At 48.2% G+C, this 15,550-nt stretch overlaps 1 protein-coding gene across 2 annotated transcripts in view; it reads left to right on the plus strand.

Moving 5' to 3' along the window:
• GRIP2 (glutamate receptor interacting protein 2) overlaps positions 1 to 15,550 on the plus strand; it is a 472,906-nt gene that overhangs the window by 60,899 nt on the left and 396,457 nt on the right. Inside the window, exon 1 of one of the 2 annotated variants that reach the window (XM_088450258.1) lies at positions 14,524 to 14,915. The exons of the other annotated variant lie outside the window; for it this stretch is intronic. Within the exon in view, the coding sequence (XP_088306384.1) occupies positions 14,861 to 14,915 (55 nt within the window). The 5' untranslated portion in view covers positions 14,524 to 14,860. Of the gene's footprint in view, positions 1 to 14,523; positions 14,916 to 15,550 lie in introns of those variants that run through there. 2 annotated transcript variants of the gene reach the window in all.

The raw sequence follows: 15,550 nt of genomic DNA on the forward strand, positions 1-15,550 counted from the left end.
TGGTATAATTATGGCTGTGTGCTGCCGGTATAACCATTATTGGGCAGTGTTGGTATAACCATGGATGGGCAATGCTGGTATAATTATGGCTGTGTGCTGCCGGTATAACCATTATTGGGCAGTGTTGGTATAACCATGGATGGGCAATGCTGGTATAATTATGGCTGTGTGCTGCCGGTATAACCATTATTGGGCAGTGTTGGTATAACCATGGATGGGTAATGCTGATATAATTGTGGCTGTGTGCTGCCGGTATAACCATTATTGGGCAGTGTTGGTATAACCATGGATGGGCAATGCTGGTATAATTATGGCTGTGTGCTGCTCGTATAACCATTATTGGGCAGTGTTGTTATAACCATGGATGGGCAATGATGGTATAATTATGGCTGTGTGCTGCTGGTATAACCATTATTGGGAAGTGTTGGTATAGCCATGGATGGGCAATGCTGGTATAACCATTATTGGGCAGTGTTGGTATAATTATGGGTGGACAATGCTGGTATAATTATGGCTGTGTGCTGCCGGTATAACCATTATTGGGCAGTGTTGGTATAATCATGGATGGGCAATGCTGGTATAATTATGGCTGTGTGCTGCTGGTATAACCATTATTGGGCAGTGTTGGTATAATTATGGGTGGACAATGCTGGTATAATTATGGCTGTGTGCTGCCGGTATAGCCATTATTGGGCAGTGTTGGTATAACCATGGATGGGCAATGCTGGTATAATTGTGGCTGTGTGCTGCCGGTATAACCATTATTGGGCAGTGTTGGTATAATTATGGATGTGTTCTGCTGGTATAACCATTATTGGTCAGTTTTGGTATAATTATGGGTGGACAATGCTGGTATAATTGTGGCTGTGTGCTGCCGGTATAACCATTATTGGGCAGTGTTGGTATAATTATGGGTGGACAATGCTGGTATAATTATGGCTGTGTGCTGCCGGTATAACCATTATTGGGCAGTGTTGGTATAACCATGGATGGGCAATGCTGGTATAATTATGGCTGTGTGCTGCCGGTATAATCATTATTGGGCAGTGTTGGTATAACCATGGATTGGTAATGCTGATATAATTGTGGCTGTGTGCTGCTGGTATAACCATTATTGGGCAGTGTTGGTATAACCATGGATGGGTAATGCTGATATAATTGTGGCTCTGTGCTGCTGGTATAACCATTATTGGGCAGTGTTGGTATAATTATGGGTGGACAATGCTGGTATAATTGTGGCTGTGTGCTGCCAGTATAACCATTATTGGGCAGTGTTGGTATAACCATGGATAGGCAATGCTGGTATAATTGTGGCTGTGTGCTGCTGGCATAACCATTATTGGGCAGTGTTGTTCTAATCTAGGATGGACACTGTAAAGTTTGATACAAGACTATAATGTTGCTGTGTTAGGTGCTGCAGAACCTTTGTCGCGCCATGTAAATAAAGGATGATGATAATAATAATACTAGCGCTCATGTATGGGGAACTAATGGATTCCGTATTGTAGCTTTAGGCTCATTCCATTAAAATGTTGAATCAATAAATATGGAAATATCAACAATTGTAACACTTTTCATGTAATGAGCCTTTAACTATTGAATGTCCTTCAGTGGTTAAGTAGCGCTGGGACAGGGGAGGAGGAACAGTCCTGCTTCCCTGTGTACAGTAGGACCCTATTATTAATCAGGATCAGAAATCACTGCAGTACTTGTGAAACCCGATGGTTTGCATACATCTCTGATGGTTTGCGTACATCTCTGATGGTTTGCATACATCTCCGATGGTTTCCGTACATCTCCGATGGTTTGCGTACATCTCCGAGGGTTTGCGTACATCTCCGATGGTTGTTGCTTTGTGCAGGATCCGTTCTGCACATGTGCAGAACGGGTTCTGCTGTTTGCTCGCAGACCTTCCTCAGCCCCAGCATGATTGACATGCTACAGCATTTGGGGGTTGGCGGCCAGAACCATTCTCTAAAATGTGGATGGTGTAGCCCCTGTTTTGGAGGCGTGCCAAGCCCAGGGCCTGTGTTATCGGATGCAGACTTCCCAGACCCGGCTGTCCAGTTCCGTCGGCCAGACTAAGTAAGTCTCAGCTTTACGTAGCTTGGCCAAAGCAGCAACCATCGCGATCCATGGATGCGATGGTGTTCCGAGGCAGCGTCTACTCTGATCTGATGGTGGTCCGAGGCGCTGCACTCTGATCTCTCAGATGTCTGCAGGAGGTGTCTCTTCCCTACAGACCCCTCCTGTTGCGTTAGCATATTAGTTGGACGCTTCCTTGCGGCTGTGTAGTACCGTCCATCTCTGAACCCTTAGTTCACTAGGACAATGTGGATTCCGAAGACCATAGAATTTGCTGTTTGTGTTTTCAGTACTGACTACTTACTCACACAGTAATACTTCTCTTATCTGTACTCTGCTTTCAGTATATTGTTCTCATTCTTTAGGTTGATTTAATTTTTCCATTTGTAACAGCGCTTATGCTCCTGTCCACTGGCTGTAATGATCGCCAAACACGATGACATATCGCAGATATAGGGCCATATTCAATTTGAGGCGAAAAGCCGTTTTTTGCTGGGATAAATTATCCCCGTATTCAATTAGGAATCAGCTAAAACGGTACCTGGCGGAAAAAAGGTAAGTATGGAAAAGTCCTGTCACTTTTGGGGAAATCAGCCTGTCACCCCCTAGAAGACGGTCTGACACGGGGGATCACTATGGGTACCCCCAATTTGGCCTGATGAAGGTAATTGGGGCTTTTAAACAGCTGCGGCAGGTGCATAAATGCGGCTTTGAAGAAGGGGTGAAGAATAGCATTTAGCTTTTTAAAAAAAATAAAAAATAACTAGTCCCATCAAATTTAGGGTACATGAAAATGGGTGCAAGCATATTTTTAAGTCCCCAAAGTGATTTTTTAAAATTTCTTAAAAAATCCACCTGCCGCATTTTAGAAAACACCTGCCGCATACTTGGGGGACCCCCCTCAGTCAATTTCGCTAGTTTAGAAGTTTGTTCCCCAATATTTTTTTTTTTTGCCCCCAAAATGAAAGTACATTTTTTGGGGTGTCCAGAGTTTTTAAAAAAAAAAATGTTTTTGACACACAATACCTTAGGGGGACATTACAAGGGATGCAGGCTAATTTTTATTACTTTGTACCCCAAAACCCCAATTCTGGACCTTTTTTCCACCATCTATTACATGGTGAAAACTTATCCCCATTTTTTAACAAAGACTTTTTGCACCAGCGAAAAGTCTTTGAAATTGAATATGGGGATAACTAAAAATGGCGAAAAATGACATCATTGGCGATAAATTATCGCCGATAACGGGTTTTCGCCGGCTAATTGAATACGGCCCATAATTGGTCAGTTGACCCAATATCACAATGTTTGTGACCTTAAAACTACATCAAATTGCACAGTTATAACCTGATCAAAACGGGTCTGGTTTAGGGGCATGTTGGGTTCTTTTTGGGCATGTTGGCAAATGCGAATGGATGAGAACTGCAGGACACCCTCAGTTAGCCTGGGTGTGTGTATTTCAAGTGCACTGACCGGCCCTGGGGACGGTAGGATTGGGTTGTGTATGGGATGCCGGCAGCCTGCATCCCGGCGGTCAGAATCCCGACATCGGCGTCCCAACAGGGTTAACATACAGACACTATGCTTATCCTCTCCCTAACCTAACCCTCCCTCTTTGGTACCTAACCCTAACTCCCCCCCCCTCCCCCCACTGCCTGAACCTAACCTCCCCCTCCCCGCACCCTAAACCTAACCCTCTCCCTAGTGCCTAAACACAACCCACCCCCAACCCCGCTACTTACCTTCGGTATCCCTGCGGTCAGAGTACCGTCACAGGGATTCTGGCTGGCGTCGGGACACCACGCCGGTAATGTAAGCGCCAGCATCCTGACCATGCGGATGGTGACCACATCCCGTAGACTTGGCCTGCGTGTGTCCATCTTAAAGAAATCCTTCACCCAAAAGTAAAATAGACTGGATCACCCTCCTTTCCCCAAACTATCAGAAATGTGGGGTCCAATGTCTACTCCTCCCACCATTATGATGTATCTACAGTCTCCCAACTTCAAGTCCGTTTTGTGCTGTAGGGAGCAGGAGAAGTTGTAAATTCAACCACTAAGACACATTTTGTGTGTGGAGAGCTCTGATTGGACGGTGCCCAGCCATTGACACAATAAAGTTCTGATGGATGTCCTCTGGCAGAAGAATTCAGTATTGATCTGGCACCAGTGGGCACTTGTTCCCAGACACAGGAGCATGTGATTCTGGTAGTTATGGAGTGATGGGCTACTGTATAATTGTGTTATTGGGGGTTAACTTTCTCATTCAATCTACATCTTTACTGCTGAGAAATAAAATGCTGTGCAGTGTGAGAGATGCCGCTAGGAATCAGCTGTCATCTAGGCTCACGTCTACTGTGCCGCATGCTGCCGCTAGCCCTGGACTAGGCTGCTCTGCAAATATCTATTATGTTACATCCTTTTAAACTCTACTGAAATGTTGCCAGTCAAGGTGAGAGTGGTTATTATTATTATTACTATTCTCAGGCCTTTACTGTTTTCCCCAGTGATGTGCAGAGCGGTCAGCGTCTTGCTCTGCGCCCGTCTCCTATCTGTACACTTGGTTTTGGTTATTGTTTTCGCCATCAGTGCCCACTTGCCCCAGACTAGAAAATGACAGGGTGTAGTTGCTTATACTGTTGTGGACTGTGGGCCTGAAGCAGCTTTGCAATCCCGTCCTTGCAGATATGGAATTGCAGCAGGAGGCATCACGCCTTCTGCACGCATTACTTACAGGGGCGTTTCTAGAGAGGAGGGGGCCCGTGTGCAGTCTCCAACAAGGGCCCCCTCCTCTCCGTCCGGCGGCCGGCTGTGCACTGAGCGGCGCGCGGCCAGTGCCATACTTATAGACTCTGGGCACTAGAGTGTGCCCAGAGTCTATAGCGCGTGCACAGGTCACCGGGAAAATGGCCGTGGTGGCCATTTTCCCTATACTGAGCATGCGCAAACAACTGGAAGATGACCGCAGCGGCCATTTTCCAGCCGTTTTTTACAGGCGCAGACACCGGAGCCGATTTGGGACTCTGGAGAGGTAAGTGTTATGGGTGCAGGGTGTGCGGTGCGGGGGGCCCCCCTGGACCCATTATAAATATGCCCCTGATTACTTATCCGAGCTGCATTGTCCAATGCAGCTTCGGACAGTCTGCGGGAACACCGGCTGGTTTAGTGACCCATGGGGTCTCGTAAACCGGCCGCCGCAGATGAAAGAGGCCATGAAATTTGGATGGAGATCCTGGACTCTTCCCTCCCCCCCCCAAACAGCGGCGACACACCTCTGTTTCGAGAAACGGAGGTCGTCGCAGTACCCTCCCGTCCACAAACGGCAGCAGACTGTCAATCACTGACTTTCTGCTGCCCGACTGCGTGCGAGCACGCGGGATCCGTACTGGTCATGCGCAGAACGGATCGGGCATCTGCGCAGATTGCCGATCATCAAGGCCTGAGTACTGCAGTGGGCATTATAGAACCACAGCAGGGGGCGGCGGTGTCTTCTCTCTATGTAGAGATTTGCCACTTGCTGCAGGTCATTACACAGGAGCAGCCATCACTCAGCAGGTGACAGTGACCCGCAGTAGTGACAGGCAGATGTGACTGCCATTGCCCAGAGACACATGGACAAAAGGTCACACAGAAGCCATTTGCAATGAACTGCCATATGCTCATATCCATATCGTATGTGGGTAATAAGAGGCAGGCAGCGTGCTAAAATCTGACATTTGAAACCCTTCCACCAGGTGTCCGCAGTGCATCCGAGAGCATTCTTCTGGTACAAGAATGGGACAGGGAAGGACATACTAGACTGGAGCGCGTGAGGGGTTAATGAGCTGTGTGTTCTGCCAGACCCTGTAGGGTTAAGGATAACACAGCAGAAGGGTGAGCTGGGGTAGTGTGTCCCACTGAGGCCGATGTAGTGTCACTGCCCTCAGCCATAATGTCACAGACGTTCTCCGACCCTCGGGGGAGCTTTTAACGAGTTGAGGACACGTCTTTCCCATGCAACAGTCGCAACGAGACAGCTTTAGTCATTAGGCTCTGTGTCACTGCACGCTGATACAATTGCTGCTGTGCTACTTCACTGCTGTCCTGCCCTGGGAGCACAGGAGCTTTTAAAAGAGCAAGAACAGCCTAAATTTGGTATGAACACATCTCACAGATTGCATATCATTAAGCTGAATAATATTCATGAAATATGTCCAACAGGCACTTTCACTCCACTGCAGCAGATTGCAGCAGTAGTAGGAAGGAGCTCGTCTTATTGAGCAGACTGACTTTCTGATGTCACAGCAGTGCAAATGACTGAACTCTCGGCTCATATATCCCATTAGGACATTACCCTAAAGGGGATGTAGTTTGCCAGCGGACGGGATGCCGGCTGTTGAAATCCTGGCATCGGAATCCCAATCCGGGACTAAACATAGGCGTCTAAATCACGACGCCAGTTTAGACACCGGCGCCGGAATCCCGAAAGTAAGTATAGCGGGGCCGGGTTAGGTATTAACCGCAGGGGGGAAAGGGTTAGGTTTAGGAATCACTAGGGGGGTTAGGGTTAGGCTGCAGGGCGTGGGAGGTTAGGGTTAGGCACCCCCTGAGGGTGGGTTAGGGTTAAGCACCACTGGGGGGGGGGTTGGGGTTAGGCACTAAGGGGAGACAGTTGGGTTCAGGCACCAAGGGGGAGGGTTAGGTTTAGGGGGTAATGGGGAGGGTTAGGGTTAGAAGCAGAAGGGGGGAGGGTTAGGTTTAGGCACTAATGGGGAGGGTTAGGGTTAGAAGCAGAAGGGGGGAGGGTTAGGTTTAGGCACTAGCGGGGAGGGTTAGGGTTAGAAGCAGAAGGGGGGAGGGTTAGGTTTAGGCACTAGCGGGGAGGGTTAGGGTTAGAAGCAGAAGGGGGGATGGTTAGGTTTAGGCACTAGCGGGGAGGGTTAGGGTTAGTAGCAGAAGGGGGGAGGGTTAGGTTTAGGCACTAGCGGGGAGGGTTAGGGTTAGAAGCAGAAGGGGGGAGGGTTAGGTTTAGGCACTAGCGGGGAGGGTTAGGGTTAGAAGCAGAAGGGGGGATGGTTAGGTTTAGGCACTAGCGGGGAGGGTTAGGGTTAGAAGCAGAAGGGGGGAGGGTTAGCATAGTTATAAACCCCTGTCGGGATACTGAGTATTGGGATGCCGGGATTTCATACCCAACCCTCTTAAAGGTGTGGGAAGAGCTTCTAATCTCAGTAACGGAATGGGAAGATAATACTTTTCTTTTCAGCAGTGAAATGTCACGGTAACTATGAACAATTTATTATAATTTTATGGATCATGTATATAATTTACAGTTTCAGGTTTAGTTGTTCTTTAAATAACTGTGTTCATCATGTTCTCTTTCATGCCGGTGACCATGCTATGATGTAGGTGCTTTCTAATGGAGCAGACAGAGGGACTGATTCAGACGCTCGCTCCCAGCGTATGCAAATTCAGCTAAGTGACATCAAGACAGGCGAATGCATGGCAAGGCATAAGCACACCCACCATGTCTTGGCATGCGTTCACTTTGTGTATGCAGACGCTCACCAGCCTATCTTAAGATGCTTCCTTGCGCACGTCATCTCCAGGAAGTGTATGCCACCATTGGTACATCGGATAACATCAGGAACATTCGCAGCGCTTGCGGTAGACTATACCCTACCACAAGCACTGCGAGCACTTCAGTGTAAAAACCAGCCAGGTGACGTGTTCTATGACGCTGCCAGGTAATTATGTACGCCTCTAAAACTGCGTTATTTCGGTCAGGCACTCCCCCGTTTCTAGTGGCCAGCCCCCGTTACCACCCATAAACGGCTTGACCTGTCACTCATTCAGCAGGGCAGTCTCTGCTGGCGGAGCGATTGCTTTCCGATCGCTCGTACTAGTTCGCGTATGCGCACTGCGATGCATACGCATGCGCACTTTGCAAAACATCGCTCGCTAGCGAACGGGTCTGAATCAGGCCCAGAGAGTGACTGACAGACGTACAGACTCACCAGCAGAAATGCACTCTGTGCATTGGTAGAATTTTACCCCGGGGCAGAGCCAGTGACATCACAGCAGCTCTCATACAGCAGTGTCAGCTTTCTGACCTGCACCAAATCTTGGGCCTGATTCAGATTTGTAAGCAAACCCGATGATCAATGCCTTGGGCCAGAAAGAGCATTGCCCCCCCTCAAATAGGGACACAACATGCGCGACCAAAGAAAGGTCCATAGCCTCATAGGAAAGGGGCATGACAAATCTGATTCGTTCTGTACGATGATGAAGGGGTATCGATCCCATTGTACCACTGTTATCCAGGTGTCACTGCAAAATACAGTGTGAAGCCAATGGCTGCACTGATGATACACAATAATTATCCAGTAAAACTCACCAGCTCTAGATGTAGGAGAGCACTGGTGAAACTGCACCTGCGGCAGGATTTGTCCATCAGAACAGCCGCGCACAGGCCAAGGTATAGATAGAGCACTACTTGTAGTGTATATGCAGCAAATATCAGCGGCGAGTAGATCCATGTATAGTACAGTATAGGTTGGGAATCAGTGGCTGTGTTCGGGGCTGACATCAGAAATTGTGGTGCAGATGGTTCCGTGTGTAAGGTGTCTGACTACCATGTGAGAGGTGATAGGTTTGAGTCCCGGGTATGACAGTATTTTGAAATGTGTGTGTTAAATAAAAGAGGATGTGACTGAAGGTGCTTGGGGAGGTGGACAGATGGAGGGGGAGTCGGCCAGGGAGGAGATAGTGAGAATGATTATAAACAGAAAATTGACAGGCCCAAACAGCGTCCCGTCCTGGGGTGCCCTGTGCCATGGCACATATCGCACCTCCCTAGTTACGGCCCTGCCGATGGTTTGTGTACAAATCCCTTATTTTGGGATCTGTGCATGCACAGTACAGTTTGCGCATTTACAGAACGGGTCCTGCGTGATCGCTTGTAGTCCCTCCTTAACAGCAACATGACTGATATGCTGCGGCGTTTGGGGGGCGTAGACCAGGGCCGTTGTACAAAACGGGCATATCGTCCCCGTTTTGTAGGCGTTCAGACTTCCTGGACCTGGTTGATCAGTTGCGACGTCCAGTCTGTATAAGCTTCAGCTTACGCAGACTGGCCGACGGCTGCGACTATCGCGACTAGCGGTCGCTATGGTGATCTGATGCTGCCTCTTCAGATGCGGCACTCGTATCGCAGGTGCACGCAAGAGGTGCCTATTTCCTACAGATGCCTCCTGCGGAATCGGTATGATTTACCACCGGCCACATGGAATTTCGACGCCTGCCATTTAACCCTTGCCGGGATTAGACAGTCGGAAAGCTGGTGCCGCCTGCTCCCCCCTCCTGCCGCATTTGCATTTTAGTTGTACGATATTGCTGTGCAGTACCGGCCACATCAGAAGCTGGCCCCTTATTAGGACACTGACCTAAAAAGTGGGAGGTGTGGGAACCTGATTTTAGACATCCTGTTTGCCAATGTGGATTACTCTAATTCAGTACTCGTATAAGAAACATGTCCACGTAAATAAGCCCCTAGCGCGTCATACTGTGGGGATTTGGTGTGGTATTCCATTGAACACTGCATAACCAGTGAAATCCTGTATGTATAATATAATTTATCGTTAGCTGATCTTTGCACAAGATAAATATAAAACCCATACCACTCTTGTCAGATCTGTCGGTAGGTGTGTACTAAAAAAGCCACTCCCAGTCATGCTATAAAGCTGGGTCCACACTATACGATATATCATACACATTGTGTAGCATATACATTTGATCCATCGTTAATGGCGGTCGTTCATCGCATATTCCCATCTGTTGTTCTGCACAGCAGATGGGATGTTGCCATGGACAACGTGGTGCTGTTATATCCAGCGCCACATTGCGCCGTCGTGTACCGGATCGGGAAGTGTGTACTGTGCGAGCCATGTATTGTTACATCGGATTGCACCTTCGCTTGGTCACACGTCATAAAGCATGCAACAAGTTTAAGTATTCCCTGATGGAATGGGCAATAGTCAAAGTGGATAATTTATTAAGTGCACTCGAAGAGCATCGTATAATGCCTTAGTTTTGTACCTGTGTGCATACTGCATAGGGGTTAGGTATGAAATACCGACGGCTTAAAAGTCATCGGTTAAAATCCCGCCCCTGTAAGCCCGACAGATCAAAATCCTGACTCCGGCTGGTAAGTATATTTAACCCTCCCCTCTCCACCCCCCCTAACCCTCCCTTGGGGGTGCATAACCCTAAGAATCTGGGGGTGGTGCCTAACCTTAACCCCACCTCCCAGCACCCTAAACCCAACCCTCCCGGGGTTGCCAAACCCTTCCCCCTCCCCCGCGGCTAACAGCTCGCGACGCCCGGCTAACCTACGTTCGGTATGCCGGGCGTCGGGATTTCGGCGTGGGGCTAATGAAAGGTGTCGCTATTTAGACGCCTATACTTAGTCCCATGCCGGGCTTTCGGCATCAGGATTCTGGCGGTCGGCATTTTGGCCGCTGGCATCCTGACTATATCCCGCGCATAGACAGTCCTCAGCGTGAAGATTCCCCCCTACCCATTCTACTACTGGGCGACGCCGTGGGAAGCTAAACGGGTTTACAGGCTGCAAAAAGGCAAAAAAATCTGAAGTGACACTGTGTAAGTGTAATCGTCACATCCCAGGGGCTGATTCAGTGATGTACGCAAAGCCGAAGGTACGTCACCATCGTCACTAAACATTCCAAATGTCTCATGTATAGTCAGTGGTTTTGATAGAAGCGCTTGTATCAAAACCATTGACTTTATATATTAGCCAATCTATTTGACTAAATTAATAGAAAGATGCTTAAAACAGGGAGCGCAAGATAACTTGTCATTCCAAATGTCTCATGTATGACAGATATCTCCGATACCTGCTGCAATTCCTCCATCTCCTAAAGAAGCCGCAGCCCCCATAGGTTCCTATGGGGGATGCGAAACTGTCAGATATAACAAGAGTTTGGCCCCCACAGCTGACGCCATATGTAGACCACGCATGCACAGGAGAGAAGAGACCGCTGATTGCAGGGACGGACACCTTTCCTAACCCCTGTCCCTGTGGATGGATAGTGATACATTCGGGCGGTAGTATCTCAGTTTGAAATGCAATTTTGTGTGCTAATGCCGCACCCAGATCGCATTGCAAATGTGATTCTTGATAAATGCGCCCCTTTATGTCTTACATGAATCACGGGAGTGAGGGGATCTGCTACTGCTATTACTACATATATTTTATGCTTTTTTTGCACATTGGTTGAAGTGCGTCTAGATTTGCTTCCTATAGAAGCGTGTCCCTATATAAGCATGGAGGAGAGACTCTGGGCCTGATTCTGCAAGGATCGTAATTGCAAAGCTGCACGCAGGCTATAGATATAGGATGTATGCACGCAGGTTATAGATATGATGTATGCACGCAGGCTATAGAGATATGATGTATGCACGCAGGCTATAGATATATGATGTATGCACGCAGGCTATAGATATATGATGTATGCACGCAGGCTATAGATATATGATGTATGCACGCAGGCTATGTATGATGTATGCACGCAGGCTATAGATATGATGCATACACGCAGGCTATAGATATAGGATGTATGCACGCAGGCTATAGATATAGGATGTATGCACGCAGGCTATAGATATGATGTATGCACGCAGGCTATAGATGCATGATGTATATACGCAGGCTATAGATATATGATGTATGCACGCAGGCTATAGATGTATGATGCATACACGCAGGCTATAGATATATGATGTATGCATGCAGGCTATAGATATATGATGTATGCACGCAGGCTATAGATATGATGCGTACATGCAGGCTATAGATATATGATGTATGCACGTAGGCTATAGATATATGATGTATGCACACAGGCTATAGATGTGATGTATGCACGCAGGCTATAGATATGATGCATACACGCAGGCTATAGATGTATGATGTATGCACACAGGCTATAGATATATGATGCATACACGCAGGCTATAGATATATGATGTATGCACACAGGCTATAGATGTATGGTGTATGCGCGCAGGCTATAGATATATAATGAATGTATGCAGGCTATAGATAAGATGTATGCACACAGGCTATAGATATATGATGTATGCACGCAGGCTATAGATATATGATGTATGCACGCAGGCTGTAGATATATGATGTATGCACGCAAGCTGTAGATATATGATTTATGCACGCAGGCTATAGATATATGATGTATGCACGCAGGCTATAGATGGATGATGTAGGCACGCAGGCTATAGATATATGATGTATGCATGCAGGCAGCTTTGCAATTGTGATCCTTGCAGATATGGTAATGCAGCAGATGGCATCACGCCTCCTGTGCATTACTCATCCGAGCTGCGTTGTCCAACACAGCATCGGATAATCTGCGTAACATCGGCCAGCTGTGGTGACCCATGGGGTCCCGCAGCCGGCCGCCGCAGTTTGGAGGAAGAGGCCAGGAAATCTCCGTCAGCCGGCGATCATCCTGGCTTCTTCCCTCCCCTGCAACGCCAGCGACACGCCTCCGTTTCGGGAAACGGAGGGCATTGCCGCCCCCTCCCCGACCACAAATGGCAGCAGACTGTCAATCACTGCCAGTCTGCGAGTGTGCCAGCAGGACCCATTCTGCACACTCACAGAATGGGTTCTGCGTCTGCACCGCTGAATCAGACCCTCAATCTCTGAGACCTTAGAGGTGGGGTATAATTCCAGTCCTTTTGCGGCGATGTGAGCACCGTACACCATGCGTTGCTCTTTTACGTAAAACGTGCCACACTTGCGTAAAAGCAAACCAGTAACGTCACGAAAATGACTTTTGTGCTGCAGTTTTACACTTTTGCTTTTTTTAAATGACCCTTGGGAGGGGGGGGGGATTTATTAATGATCACATTTGACATGCTATCATATCGCCAGAATGTATCATCCAGCACCCACAAGGACAGGGGTTCTAGAAAGTGCCTGTCCCTGCGCTGTGCCCGGAGTGCTGCCAGCGCTACTGCACATGCACAGCCGCCATTGCCGGGGAGGGCTCCAGGGGAACCCTCCCCCGGGCTAATTATGCAAAGTGCAGCCCATAGGCAACAGCGACTAATGCCACCTTCAGATGCCGTTAGCTGCGGGGGACAATCTCCGGAATGCATCGCATTCCGGATGTTGGAAAATCTGTCAGCATCGCATCCCCCATAGAAACCTTATGGGGGATGTGGCTGCCGGCAGGAATGGAGATCCACAGCAGGTAGCGGAGATATCTGCTGCGTTCCCTCTGTGATACATCTGGGGGAAACCGCAAATATACTGTACAATGATAAATGGGCCCCTATGTCTTCCACTAAGGGAGCCTCTGAGTGATAGGAAGCTCCTGATCTGCAGTGCACACACCCCCTTCCCAGGACTTGGATCAGCCCCCAGTTCTAGTAATAGCAGCCGAGGGCTGGCACGTCAACACAGGGAACCCAAGCACATGCTGAATCAGTAGACGTGTGTGTGAGCCTCGTTTCCACGCTGGCATATCGGCACTTTGTCTATTTTTTGAAGACATCTTGTCTGTATTGTATTTGCCTGTGTATTTCATTAGCATTTGCACCAATTCCTTACGTTTCCTTACAGCTAATACAGCGCTACACGTAATTGTTCCCTCAATCCGTGCGCCACTGTCAGACAGCTGAGATTTTAGTGATCAATCTGCAAATTAATGATGTAGGCACATGGCCCTTGCTAACATGCTAACGAGATGAACTTAGCTTATTGGCGTCGCTGACACGTATCCGAAGCGTAGTGTAATCACAGAAAAGAGAGGGTAAAAATGTGATAAAGACCATTGGGCTCTTGCAGTCTGTTGATACAGAAACGTTGTCATGTTTCGGGGTTAGTAATGCCATGTATCCAGTATAATGCTTGGTTCTTAGGCTCTCTCCCTGCTCGTACCAATTTAAATCCTGCATATCCTCTCAAATGTCTCATGTATGGAAAACATTTTATTGCAGGTCCGCCGCGAGCTGCTATTCTGCCAGGTGCCGTTAGGAAACATACAACACTCCTGGATCAGGTATTACTATCATTCAGTTACTGTATCCACCTCTGATACTTACTGACTGTTGGGATAATTGGCAGAAATGCTATCTGTTCCTGGGAGCCAGACTGTACTATTGTTCTGCGGAAGGCATGTAGCCCCCCACTACTAGAGGGAGCCCCTGTCTTCCAGCTTGATATTTCTAATAAATTAATATGCAGTGACTGTGAACAGCATCCAAGCGAAGTATTATTACCTAGCCTGGGGCTATGCCAGAGGATGGATGCAAGCTCTTTCTGCCAGACTCCCCTCAGATCTCAGCCCATATAGTACAATCCTCACTGTCTGGGATGTGCTGTTCAGGTGGCTACTGGACAAGGCAGGGGGAGGATGCAAGCAGAGCCCTGGGGTCCAGTGGGATAGAGGGGCTGTCAGCTGTACATAGCTTCAGTGGGCACCCTTCATAAGGGCACTGCCAGCCTTCCTTATTCATAGGCTCTGCCAGAGAGCAGCCAGCGCCACCCAAAAAGCTAGTGACCCAGGGATCCTGCACAAAGGAAAGCTGACAGTACTTCCTAGAAAGAGAGGAGAAGACGGGATCACCAGTGACGAGACATTGCCACACCGTGCATTAATGTGGCATGCTTCATCCCAATGCTAAGCCACACCACCAGGGGTTGAGTCTCGGAGACGGTGACCGGGCTGTCCGTTTCCAGCACATGTGCCAGAATGCCAGGCTGGAGGAGAAACCTGTCTCTGTGTTTGCAGAGGATGCAGGATGATGGTAAGTGCAGAAGCTTCTTTAATTGGTGATTAGGCATACACAGCACTCCATGTGTAGAGTCAGGTGCTCAGAGTGTTTAACTAGTTCAGCACCGGGAAATGACAGGCCTGTACACCGGTCTGTTTCTTCCATTAGCATCTCTGCACGTTAACCACTTACTTGCCGGGTGGGTTGCTCAGGTCTATGGCTTTGCTGTGGGTTTGTCTGCCGGTAATGATTGTAGCAGCGTCCCCTGGGTTTCGTAGTATGTGAATAATGAATGGGGAGGAGTTGAATTAGGCAGCAGAATAATGATATCTTTACATGAGCAGATTGGATTTCTTGCAGGTGCTGAAGGCAGCGACCTGTGACCTCAGAACCAGTGCATTGTGGGTTAAATTATCCATCAATGTACCTTTTTAAAGAAAAGCAGTGACCTGACGTCATCACTCTCAGACAGACTTCAACTTTCACTTATACACATAGAGAAATGTGACCTGTTCTAACAGTCCTGTTCTGCTTATTTGTTAGTCATTGCAGATAATGAGTGGCCCACGCCCCTATAGACTGTCCATGCCACCATAGTTTATCCATGTAACCTGAGAATATACATACCACCATAGACTATACATGCCACCGTCAACTGTCCATGGCCA

Source organism: Taudactylus pleione, unplaced genomic scaffold (assembly GCF_031769625.1).
Source record: "Taudactylus pleione unplaced genomic scaffold, aTauple2 ptg000512l, whole genome shotgun sequence".
NCBI classification, from domain to species: domain Eukaryota; kingdom Metazoa; phylum Chordata; class Amphibia; order Anura; family Myobatrachidae; genus Taudactylus; species Taudactylus pleione.